This window comes from Chanos chanos, chromosome 13 (assembly GCF_902362185.1).
Source record: "Chanos chanos chromosome 13, fChaCha1.1, whole genome shotgun sequence".
Classification (NCBI taxonomy): domain Eukaryota; kingdom Metazoa; phylum Chordata; class Actinopteri; order Gonorynchiformes; family Chanidae; genus Chanos; species Chanos chanos.
The window spans coordinates 16632839-16644543 of NC_044507.1; the positions used below are offsets into that span (position 1 = coordinate 16632839).

At 40.5% G+C, this 11705-nt stretch overlaps 1 protein-coding gene across 1 annotated transcript in view; it reads right to left on the reverse strand.

Moving 5' to 3' along the window:
- Window positions 1-4435: 4435 nt before the first annotated feature.
- Window positions 4436-11705, reverse strand: part of gcgra (glucagon receptor a) — a 34603-nt gene continuing 27333 nt past the window's right edge. Inside the window, exons 6-14 of the mRNA XM_030790180.1 lie at window positions 11697-11705; window positions 11410-11575; window positions 10383-10542; window positions 10107-10167; window positions 7649-7718; window positions 6539-6627; window positions 6278-6425; window positions 5430-5471; window positions 4436-5308 (exon numbers count right to left, since the gene is read on the reverse strand). The exon at window positions 11697-11705 is cut by the window's right edge and continues 98 nt beyond it. Of these exons, the coding sequence (XP_030646040.1) occupies window positions 4943-5308; window positions 5430-5471; window positions 6278-6425; window positions 6539-6627; window positions 7649-7718; window positions 10107-10167; window positions 10383-10542; window positions 11410-11575; window positions 11697-11705 (1111 nt within the window). The 3' untranslated portion in view covers window positions 4436-4942. The remainder of the gene's footprint in view (window positions 5309-5429; window positions 5472-6277; window positions 6426-6538; window positions 6628-7648; window positions 7719-10106; window positions 10168-10382; window positions 10543-11409; window positions 11576-11696) is intronic.

An 11705-nucleotide genomic window follows, 5' to 3' on the forward strand; every position in this document is an offset into this window, starting at 1 on the left:
TACGTGCAGTTCAACTGAATTTTGTGATAGAAAACACATGTTACCATGTGTTAAATCTACTTTTGATGCTACTTTTAAATTTATGACATACATCATATAGTTTCTAAGGCTGCCTGTTTTCATAAAGATTGTTCTTAAAGCATTTATCCAGTATAAGAACAAAAATTTCCAAATAGTCGAGACAACATTGGTAGTGTTATAATATTTTACGAAAGCTATCACTGGAAACATTATATTTAAACAGCTCAGCTGACAGTACAGAGTGGACATTGTGCTGATGTAAACAGACCTCTAATGCTCTAAAGAATTGCAAAAGCTCCACTTATGAGTTAGAACAGTCTTGGCAGTGCAATGCCCACACAAAGGCTTTCTCCAGAAAGACTGAGTGATTTTAGGCTAGTGAAGGAGCTTTGAGGAAAGATGAGGGACAGATGAGGGCAGTGACTTATCAGTTCCTAATAATTACAAATATTTTCCAGAGGCTAAGATGAGCAGTTAACTAATAATACAGCTGTCAGGCCAAAAAGGCCAATGAGCCCAAGAGCATTGAGACAGAAGCACAAAAACAGCATCTGCACAGGTCAAGATACATTGGCTACATGACATTATTTGAAAAGTTCGAGCTACACATTTTGGTACGTCATTCAAACGATTTCATGGAACATTTTAAAAATGTGAAGAACTTCTAATTCACCTTCACTTCCCTGATGTCAACAGTTACACATCATGGCTTGGTGAGCAGATTCGTAACGTAATTACCAGCAATGTAAAAACTGTTTTCAAATATTTGGGATGCATGAAATTCCTCGGTGTTCTTAGCAGCAGTCTCAGAGAGGACACAAACCAGCTGATGCCAAACTGAGACTGAAATCTAGAAGTTTCCGAGCCTCTGAGCTCCCGGGCCCGTGAATCTTAACTCACAGTAGATAAGTTCCATGCACATCTGTCTCTCTCTGCCCTGCCCTTTTGGCCCTCAGAGCTCCAGCTGTGCTATTCTCTAGTGCATGGGAACCAAGAATACCACTGAAGAAACACCAAGGGAAGGTCACCTCATAACTCAGAATGTTTATGGCGAAGTTGACAGATTCCATTTATTAAGGACAGGACAGAAGCTTGGCTAGGGATTTAATAGGAGCAAAAGTAAATAGTGGGATTAAAGTAGATACTCTACCAATACATTCAACCTAGAGAGAGACATGCATGCACTGAGCTAACTTGTTTTGATTCTCAGAGTCTGGAACAAAAATACAATTCTGCTGATTGTTTGATGATAGAAATTTTCATACGAATATGGTGGTTTGTGATCCAGCTTATGCATGGGATGGAGGATAGCAACTGTGATGGCAAAATCATGTTTCTTGCTTTTTAGGTTTTCGCGTCCATCGAAAAGGTTATGTCTCTTTGCATCAAGTAGTTCTTATTTCTGAACTAAGGTGTTTTCCACACCAAATGACATTGGAAAATAAAGCAAATTCACATTTGAGAATGTGTTTTTAATTTCAAACAGCAACTGCAATATTCAAGAGACGAGAGAGATAGAGCTGCATGTTTAATTCATTAATTTATTTTTTTCTGTTTCAACATCATATCCAGTACTAAACAATACACAGGGCTCTTTTTTTATTTACAGCAAGGGAATCTGTTTCTGTTCATATCTTTTCTGACTGGTCATGCTACTAAATATGCATTAATATACCAACACTGAGATAACAAAATGTAGTATGTCCCTAAACGGATACACAATTCATACATTCAAACAAACCAGAAAAAAAGCTAGATAAGGTAGGACTAATCAGTCTTGCTGATTCAGAAGCAAGTCAAGTGTCTTTTGATGTCATTTTGCCCACATAATAAACTTGTTTACATGTGAGACACGGAATAATATGATATCGTGTCCGAGTTCAAACATTTATTGAGGCTGAGTAATGTTGTTGTGGAATGATATTATGAGTTTAGAATGATTGAGCAATCTAACCTTGTTCCTCAGTACATCTGCATTGTTCTCTCCCACACATTTTATACAGACGTGTGAATATCCCAACTGTTCTGACAGACTGCATAATATCCAGTTAAGTGCGAACATTTGTATTCCTGCCTTGGTATATATTGCTCATGCATCATACATGGTAATAACCCAGTGTTAACTAGAAATGTGGTGTAATTTAGAAACAATGACTTCTGTAATGGCACATACCAGTACAGCTATGAGGTAAATACATACATATATGAGTTTTAGGGGTGTTGAATTTAAACGGAGCCTCACTAACGTTCTGTATTATAGCAGTGGGACAGCCATAAGCTGCAGACGGATTCTGAATGGAGCAGCTCTGGATCTGGCACTGTTACAGTAAAGTCACAGAGAAAGGATGGACGAGAGAGAGAGAGAGAGAGAGAGAGAGAGAGAGAGAGAGAGAGAGAGAGAGAGAGAGCGCTAGCGCCAAGGCATGTATGAATGATTTATTTATTGTCCTTTTACTAAAGCGTCACGGCTGAATAAAGTATTAAAGTATAAAAATGTTATTTTGGTAAAAAAGCTAAATTTGTTGCTAGCATATTAGATTTATAATGTTCTGATACATAAATATACATACATAAACTTGTGACCTGTGATCTATTATAGCAACAAATTGCTTCCCTTTTTTGGAAAAAAAAAATATGGATGTGGTTACTTATATGGCACTGAGTACTTGCTGAATGTAAACAGTTCTTGACCTGCTATAATTATGAATGATAGTCCTCTTTTGTGTTTTCAAACTGACAAAAGCGTATGAGTCATCCTCTTATTCAGAGCTCCAAAGGCCAGATTGGCTTTGTGGGTTGGATCTGCATTTAAAACCCTTGACAGTCTCCATAGATTTATTCCTTCATATACATACACGATCAAAACAAACAAACAAACAAACAAACAAACAAACAAACAAACACCTTATGTGCATCCCCGTTCAGACTCACACAAACTCAATAAAACAAAGCTATATATAGATGTAGATATAGATACAGATATATATCTCATCTGGCATATACAGATATTTACATATTTAACCTTTATAAATTAAAATTGTGAAAATTGCCTCACACGGTCATTTGAAATAATCAAAATAATTTGTTTTACTGATACAGAGACTATGTGTTTTTTTGTGTATATATATATATATATATATATGTATATATATATATGTACTTTTTAGTCTACTTCACTGAGCAAATGAAGCAAGAGTTCTTCTTCACCTTTTCACTGTTCTGAATCCTGCAGCACTGTGACAATATTTTGATTTATTCATGTCATAAAAGGAACATAAAACTGTTTGGAAATTTCTAAAATACCATTTTGATCATCCACTGCCATTGCAATTTGTTCTATAGATGCCAACCCAGACCTGGTCACCTTATTCCTTTCTGAGGCCTTGTGACCAATTATACCAATTACAGTCCATGTACTTTACATGTGATTCCAGGTCACCATGGTGAAAGAAAACAGGAACAGTGAGAACTGCTTGTGATGTTAATAACTGTGACCTGCTGAGACTGAAACCCTGAAGAGTCAATGCGGGAACACATGGCAGGACAATAAGGAATACAGGGATCAGATCTGGCAGATCTTCCCACTACTGGGGCTTTAGTATTGTAAATATTTGTACATTTCGCTTGCATTAGGTCACAGGCTAATTTTACTTGGATATTGTGTCCTCTAAGGTCATTCTTGTGCGCCTGTGAGCTCGTAGACGTATTACTTCATTCACGGTGCTGTGTTGATGAAGCACGTGCTTGGAGCTCATGATTACTGTATTGTATGTTGGTGTGTGTGGCAATTTGATCACAGTGTAGAGTTAGCAATAGCAGCTTTCACCACTGAGGTTTGGGCAGCACAGTACTCTGTGTGTGTGTGTGTATGTGTGTGTGATTTTGCATAATGTATGACTTGTGATTGAGTGAAAAAAAATTAAAGGCACACAGTCAGTACAGTTTGATCAGACATTCGACTCATTCACGACCTGAAACCTAAATGTAAGACCCTACTTGAACCAATGACAACGACACATTAAAAAAAAAAAAAAACAGTATTTCATTTATAATGAAAAATGGTTCATCTCCTAAATGTCCTTAAAAAAGCAAAAAGGATCATAAGAACCATGAAAAATTATGAATTCTCTGCAAATTCCCCATTTGCTTGCAACCTTCGGAATTCTGTAACCTCAGTGAGAATGAACTCCTGTGATTCCTCTGTGAATGCTGCTGATTTTGGACTCTGTGAGCTAAATGCCATTTCTCACTGAGTGGACAAGTGTGTCAGTTAAATGCCTCACAAACAACAAGGTTATTCAGGTGCTCAATCAAATCAAAATCATGTCATTTTTCTTTTTTTAAATGATTTGTGTGCGTGCGTGTGTGTGTGTGTGTGTGTGTGTGTGTGTGAGAGAGAGAGAGAGAGGGGGGGGAGAGAGAGAGAGAGAGAGAGAGAGAGAGAGAGAAAGTGTCCAGTTGTGTAATCTTCTGTACCAAATACATCCAACATCACACCTACTGAAAACAAAAACCTAAGACACTGTGTTCACAGGATGTTCTTACACTGAGCACATTTTGATTAGTCAACAAGTTAGATGTCTGTTCATAGTCAGTACCCCTGGCTGTTCAGTGTTCCCTTCAGTGATGGTGCAGCAGTGTCTGACCCTGTGTGTGCCAGATGTAAAGAGGCAAACTGAATGCGTTTCAGCGTGGACGAGCAGACAGATGTCTGTCCTTGAAGTCCCTCCAGCCGGGCCATGAAGCAGGCAGAGTGGCGCTCTCCCGTTCTTATGCAGATGCCAGAGGGAACATACACCTTGCCTATCCCAGCTCAGAATGCCCAGACCAGACCAGACCAGACCAGCTCGGGACAGAGAGCAAGTGAGAGCAGAGGGCAGGATGGAGCCCAGATTCTCACCGACGCGTGAGCTACTCCAGCTCACAAGTTGCTCTCAGTGCTCCCGTGAGGAACATCGTAACGTTGCACTCTGTCTTTAAGTACTAAATCGTCAGATAGTGTGCTACAGGTGGAGCCATCGTGTGGCCGGGAGGTGAACTGCAGGCCCCTGTTGGTTTGACCCATGCCATTCTGGTGGCAGTTTATGACGAGGACGTGTTTTTCCTCTGGGCTGCAGAGAGTTGAAGTGGTGGTGGTGATGTCTGGGAGCCGAGGCAAGTGCGGAGCCTGAAGCAAGAAGCTCCCGCCTTTCACCTGGGAGGTCTGGCTGTATGTATGACGGTACTCCTCCTCAATATCCTTTCCCAGCTTCCAACGTTTCCATTTTTTCAGAATCTCAGACTGCACCTGAACCAGCAAAGAAGTTATGATTGGATTTGGGAGTTGAAAAAATTAAAAACACTGGGACCTAATTTTTGGTGAAACAAGACCAGGAAAGGAAAGAAGAAAGAGTAAACGTTAATCTCACCTCTTTGTTGACAAAGCAGTACAAGATGGCCACCAGCAAACCCTGAGAACATGTGTAAAATGAAGTGAGAAAGTGAATCAACATATTCTATCACTGTCTCACCACTGAGTGACAGATCATCTCTTGAGGGATGTTTTCTCCATGAGACAATCTCTCAGAGTCACTGATACACAACCCTGCCTCACACCATTATTCACAGGCTTTGATATGTGAAAACCATATATTACATACATGGCTTTCGCTCAGTCAACAGATAATGAACAAAGTCCTGAGAAAGGACACATTTTAGCATGAATAAGTCCAGGAAAGACAGGGCGTCTTTCCACGTTTGTCTGTTTGTACAAATACACAAATCTGATCTCATGTTCTATCTCTCTTTCTCTTCCTCCCTCCCTCTCTTTCCCTCCCTCTCTCTCTCTCTCTCTACCTCTCAGTCATAACTTAGGCAAGGCAGGACTCATCAGGACGATTTCTCTCCATGGATGATGTGAACTCGACACATTGCAGCTGTGATCCACTTCAGTGCCACAGTGAATTTGTCATGGTTTGAGTCAGCCGGTTTGCATCGGCCAACGTGTCAGTATAATTAGTCCACACATGGCAAATATAGTGAAAATGTGTGTATTGTTTTGCTCTACATGGATCTCAGGACAGTGAATCTCCCTCTGGACAGATTTCCAGCATATGGGGCATTACGGGCATGCTATCTGTAAGTAATGTGTCACAGTTTGTCCATTAGAGACGGGCACCTTGGCCCTTTCTTGGAAATCTCTGTGGTCTCTACACCTATTTATTAAAGTCTGAGTCTAAAAGTGAAAGGTGTTTGGGCAGGGGGACTATTGTCTGACCTGGAAGGAGTTGAAGAAAAGGTCAATAAAGAGCTTTGTGAGACGCAGCGACAAAGCGCCATTTGAGGTAGACTCGTCCGTGACGAAGGAAAACAGAACCAAATGGATGCCGAGCAGGGGGATGAGAGTGAGGGTAGACTTGGCAAGCCTGAAAGAAATCGAGGGACAGAACAAGATAGCGTGAGTAAGACACTGAGGTGAATTTAAAGAAACACGAGCGCGAGTTATCCAGAAATGCAAAGAGACCCCGAGGTCACTTACCGGAACTTGTAGTCAGAATATCTCATTTGATGCGCTCTGAGTTTGGACACAAGGATCTTAATGAGGTGTATAAAAATGAAGAAGTTGATCTGATTGGAAGAGAAGTCACATTAAAGCAAGAGTTAGAACCATTACGCCACATTAAACTCCGGCTGACAAATACATTTCCCTATGACAAGTTCAAATGACCCCAAGCTATAGAGAGAAAACAAAACAAAACAAAAACAAAACGTTGGAGGTTATTTTTTGTATATTAAAAAAAAGGCAATGCAGGAAATGAGCCATCTTTAACCTTTAAACACAGGAATTCCTGTCAGAAACCAAACACTTAAGACAAATCACGTCTGGAACAGACACCACCCTTAAGTCTCACACGATCCACTTTGGCCATTACATAAACATGGCCCCTGTCTATGCTTAGGTCATATTTAAAGCAGTTATGCATTGTGACAACTCGACTGCACATTCCTGTCTGTGGGTGCATTTTGAACATCTTGAGATTCTATGAGCTCCAAAATACATTTCAGTCTTACCCTTAATGGAGTAATCACATTAAAATTGAATAGCTTCATCAGTTAAGACTAAACGGCACATAATTGGGTGTGACAGAGTGTACATGGATGGAAAGTGGAAAGCTAAGATCAGTGAAAAACATTATGCTTAACCAGCAGTCCCATTTCCACCTTACTCTCCCATCACAGATGTTGGTGGAGAGAGAGACATCATCTTACAGTTATCAACGTTACTAGGACAGCTCATTTATTAGTAACAGGCAAGGTATATCTCTGTGTACATGCATGCATGTGTGTGTGTGTGTGTGTGTGTGTGTGCGCGTGCGTGTGTGCGTGTGCATGCGTGCGTGTGTGCGGGTGTGTGCGTGTCGTGGAGCAGTCTGAGTTTTACTGTGATAGAGAGAGGGTATGGTTGAGTGTTTGTGATGGAATGAAATAAGAGGAGAATAACATTTAAAGAACAATATGCGCAGGGACTGGGGAGAGACACACACAGGAACACAGGAGACATTCAGACTGTGTTGTGTACTACGAGTGAGGGAAAGGAATAAGAACGAGTGTAACAGAGACAGAAGGAGAATAACAGGAGACTGCTCACCAGTACAGCCAATAGAATGGGAGAGCGTATGATCCACCAGTACTCCATGTTGATGTTCTGCTCCCAGCACCTGAACGCAAGAAAGAACCGACAGTCTCCTGAGCCGAACCTCCGCAAACCAGTAAAAGCTCGTTTCATCAGCGGCGCTATGACCTCAGATCAAAAACACTTCGACCCCATGCTGCAGGTCAATGCAGTAAATTCCCTGGTTTTTTTTTTTATGCAATATTAAAGAACAAACTCTTCTGACACCAAACAGACTCTTAGCCCTTGTTCTTTTGAACTACAGAGCCAGAGATGGGTCAGAGATCCATCCAGAGATGGAGCTGCGTTCATAACAGTGTCGTCTTTTGAATGGTTGACTGGAGCTAAAGGCCAGAGAGGAAGGGTGGAAAAGCATGACTGATCCATAGGGCTCAATAGGTGCTTTATTAGTCTGGAGCTCCAGGGTAGAAGTGGCTCAGCCAGGCCAAATGAGTGGGAGTTCATCTGAGGCTGTCCTCGGTTAGATGACGACGAATGGGACCCCGTGACAGATCAAAGGGGACCCCGCAGGCATTGAACTGTGTCAATTTGCTTACGAGCTTTTTTTTTTTTGTGTCCAAATGCATTGTTTTCTTAAAAAAGCATCAAATGACTTTGTTTAATGCATTTAATGATTATTGCACACCTGGATTTTGTTAAGATACCAGTATTTCAGGTTTGTAAAAGTCAGAAATATACAAAACAAACACCAAAAATGCCTCATATAAGCTCATGTTCTCAAATTTTCTCAACTTTTTTTTTTTTCAAATAGTTTGTTATAACTTCATGTTTGACAGTTACAACTGTTCTATCATTTGAAAAAAACTTTAAAAATTCAGTTTTTCCAAATGTCAGCTGGTGTAATTAATAATAACTATAAATAAATTGAAGTAAAGGCAAATATAGGTGTCCAAATTATGCACGAGGAATTAGGGCTGTAATCTGAGAAGAAAAATCAAACAACATATTTAATCATTCTAAAACGATGCAAACAGACCACAACCGGTTACATCATACTGACCTCAGTTATAATATCTGACAAAGGTATTATTTCATGTTTTAAAGGATATTTAATATACCTTCATTGTCTATGCCAAGTTCACCGTAATAACCTTTGAAGATACCTTTATCAAGCAAAGAAACGCTAGCATCATGTTTTGTGGTGTGTTGTGGTTTTTTGTTTGTTTGTTTGATTTTGGCTTTTTTTGTTGTTGTTTTTTTTTTTTAAATTAAAATCCCTTGTAACTTTTCAGGGACCAACTTTTGAGCACATACTTTATTTTCTTCAGGGCTAAAATGTGTTCCTTGATTATTTTTTTTTTTTTTATGATGACGATGATGATTACTGTTGTCATTGTTGCTATTTCAAGAGCAAATGTGTTTCTATATGGCCAGCTTATAATTATAGTTTTAAATACGTTTCTTCCTCCTGAAATCAAATGCTTGAACGTAAATCTGTAAATCTGTCACTAAAAAAACGGAAAGAAAGAAAAAGAAAAACGAGGGAAAGTGGACTGTTTTTTTAGCAGAAGGTCAGGTGGGGTAACTAGCCACGGCCAGATTCTGAGAAGTGAGTCAGAAATATGACTAAATTCATACAGAACATAAAAAGCCGATTTTGTCAACGTTTTTCAAAGGGGAGTTACATTCTATCACTTTCATTTTTCTATAAAGTGTTTTTTTGGCCTTGGGGAATAGGAGACTGTATGAAGATGATAAAGACAGCTTTGAGAAAAAATGTATTCCACAGAGGCCTGAATGTTTAGTTTATCACAGAAAAACAGCTGAAATGAAAGAGCATCAAGCTTATTTATATTTAAATATACATTGCTGTAATGTAATTTAAGCCATTTAATTTACTGGGTGTAATTATTGTTGTCAAATACCGAAGTAGATCCTTGTTTACAATGCAGCACAGCTAGTGTGAAGAATTAGATATTTATTTATAGTGCAGCAGTGTCCGTGTTGTGTTTGAAATCTAATTACCATTTCCACGTTATAACAACCACAGTCAGATAGATCAATCAAGAGGCACACAGCAAACATTCATGTAAACACACATTACAAAGTAAACTGTGTAAAGGCAGTAAGTCTAGTTGCTATGGAGAAAATACATCACAATTTTACTCTGCTGAGACTTCCAATACAAGTCATTGGCAGCGTAATGTAGCTTACATTCCTGTCCATTTACGCCTCAGTTTGATTTGTTAAACCTAAGACGCTATGATCACAGAACTGTACCCTGTGCATTATGTCTGACAATTGAAACTCTAACTAATTCTATTAACCAGATGTCAGAGACTCTCTGCGGGGAATAGACTGTGTGTGCTGTCAACATTCCAACCGCTGAACATTGTCCTTATAACGCACAATCAGAAATACCAAGAAGAGAAACAGGTGAGAATAATATTTTAAGAAATATTTCAGAACTTACTCTTCATTCTCATACAGGTATTTGACTATCACCCATGGCAACACAAATATGAGTGGAGCACCTGAGGAGAGGAGAGGAGAGGAGAGGAGAGGAGAGGAGAGGAGAGGAGAGGAGAGGAGAGGAGAGGAGAGGAGAGGAGTGGAGAGAGGAAGCAACTGTAAGAAACTGCAAATCACTTTGGTACTGTAAGTCAGACTTAATCACGCCATTGGAAAGTTGCTCTGTATCTTGTTTATTCATAAATGAGTATTCAAGACTCTGGGAAATCTCTCTCACCCCAGCCGATACAGAGGTAGATGCTGAAGTAGTTCCTCTCCGTCAGTACTGTAACCACCAGCAGGTTATGCAGGTAGATTCCCTCCACAAGGAGCCAGTAGCTGTTAGCAACAATGCTATACTGCATCATTACCACGGCGATCCGGCAGCCGACAGCCGTCTGCACACACATTTTACCAGCTCATAGATTCCTTATGCAACAAAACTTCAACCCACCACTCGTCTTACTTCATATCAGTATTGACTGACTTCATAATAGCACAATACATCATATAAATTAAACAAACAAGTTGCTTAGAGCAGTGTAAGAACAGTTTCAGAATTGTGCTATAATTGCGCATTTATAACACATGGACAGACTATGTGGACAGACTATGTGGACAGACCACATGGACAGACTACGTGGACAGACTACGTGGACAGATTACATGGACAGACTACGTGGACAGACTACATGGACAAACTACGTGGGCAGACTACGTGGACAGACTACGTGGGCAGACTACGTGGACAGACTATGTGGACAGACTACATGGACAAACTACGTGGGCAGACTACGTGGACAGACTATGTGGACAGACTATGTGGACAGACCACATGGACAGACTACGTGGACAGACTATGTGGACAGACTACATGGACAAACTACGTGGGCAGACTACGTGGACAGACTATGTGGACAGACTATGTGGACAGACTACGTGGGCAGACTACGTGGACAGACTATGTGGACAGACTACATGGACAGACTATGTGGACAGACTACGTGGACAGACTATGTGGACAGACTACATGGACAGACTACGTGGACAGACTACATGGACAGACTACGTGGACAGACTACATGGACAAACTACGTGGGCAGACTACGTGGACAGACTATGTGGACAGACTACGTGGGCAGACTACGTGGACAGACTACGTGGGCAGACTACGTGGACAGACTATGTGGACAGACTACATGGACAGACTATGTGGACAGACTACGTGGACAGACTACGTGGACAGACTATGTGGACAGACTGACCTCATTGTTGATCAGCCGCACCACGTCGTATTCAGTGGTGATGTCCTGTCCGATGTTCAGGGTGGGCGTCTCTAGCATGGCGTCTTTGATGAGAATGGACATTGCTCGCAGGATGAAAGAGGCAAACAGGTTCATGTGAATATTGTTCCGCATACAGTGCAGCTTCCTGTGGAAATCACAAATGAGACAGGAAGTAAAATGTCATTTGTCACAAAATTACACTTAAACTGAATTATCAAGTTACCTGTACCTGAGTGTGACAGTCATAAATGTAACTTGAAAGTCACCTGAAGGTC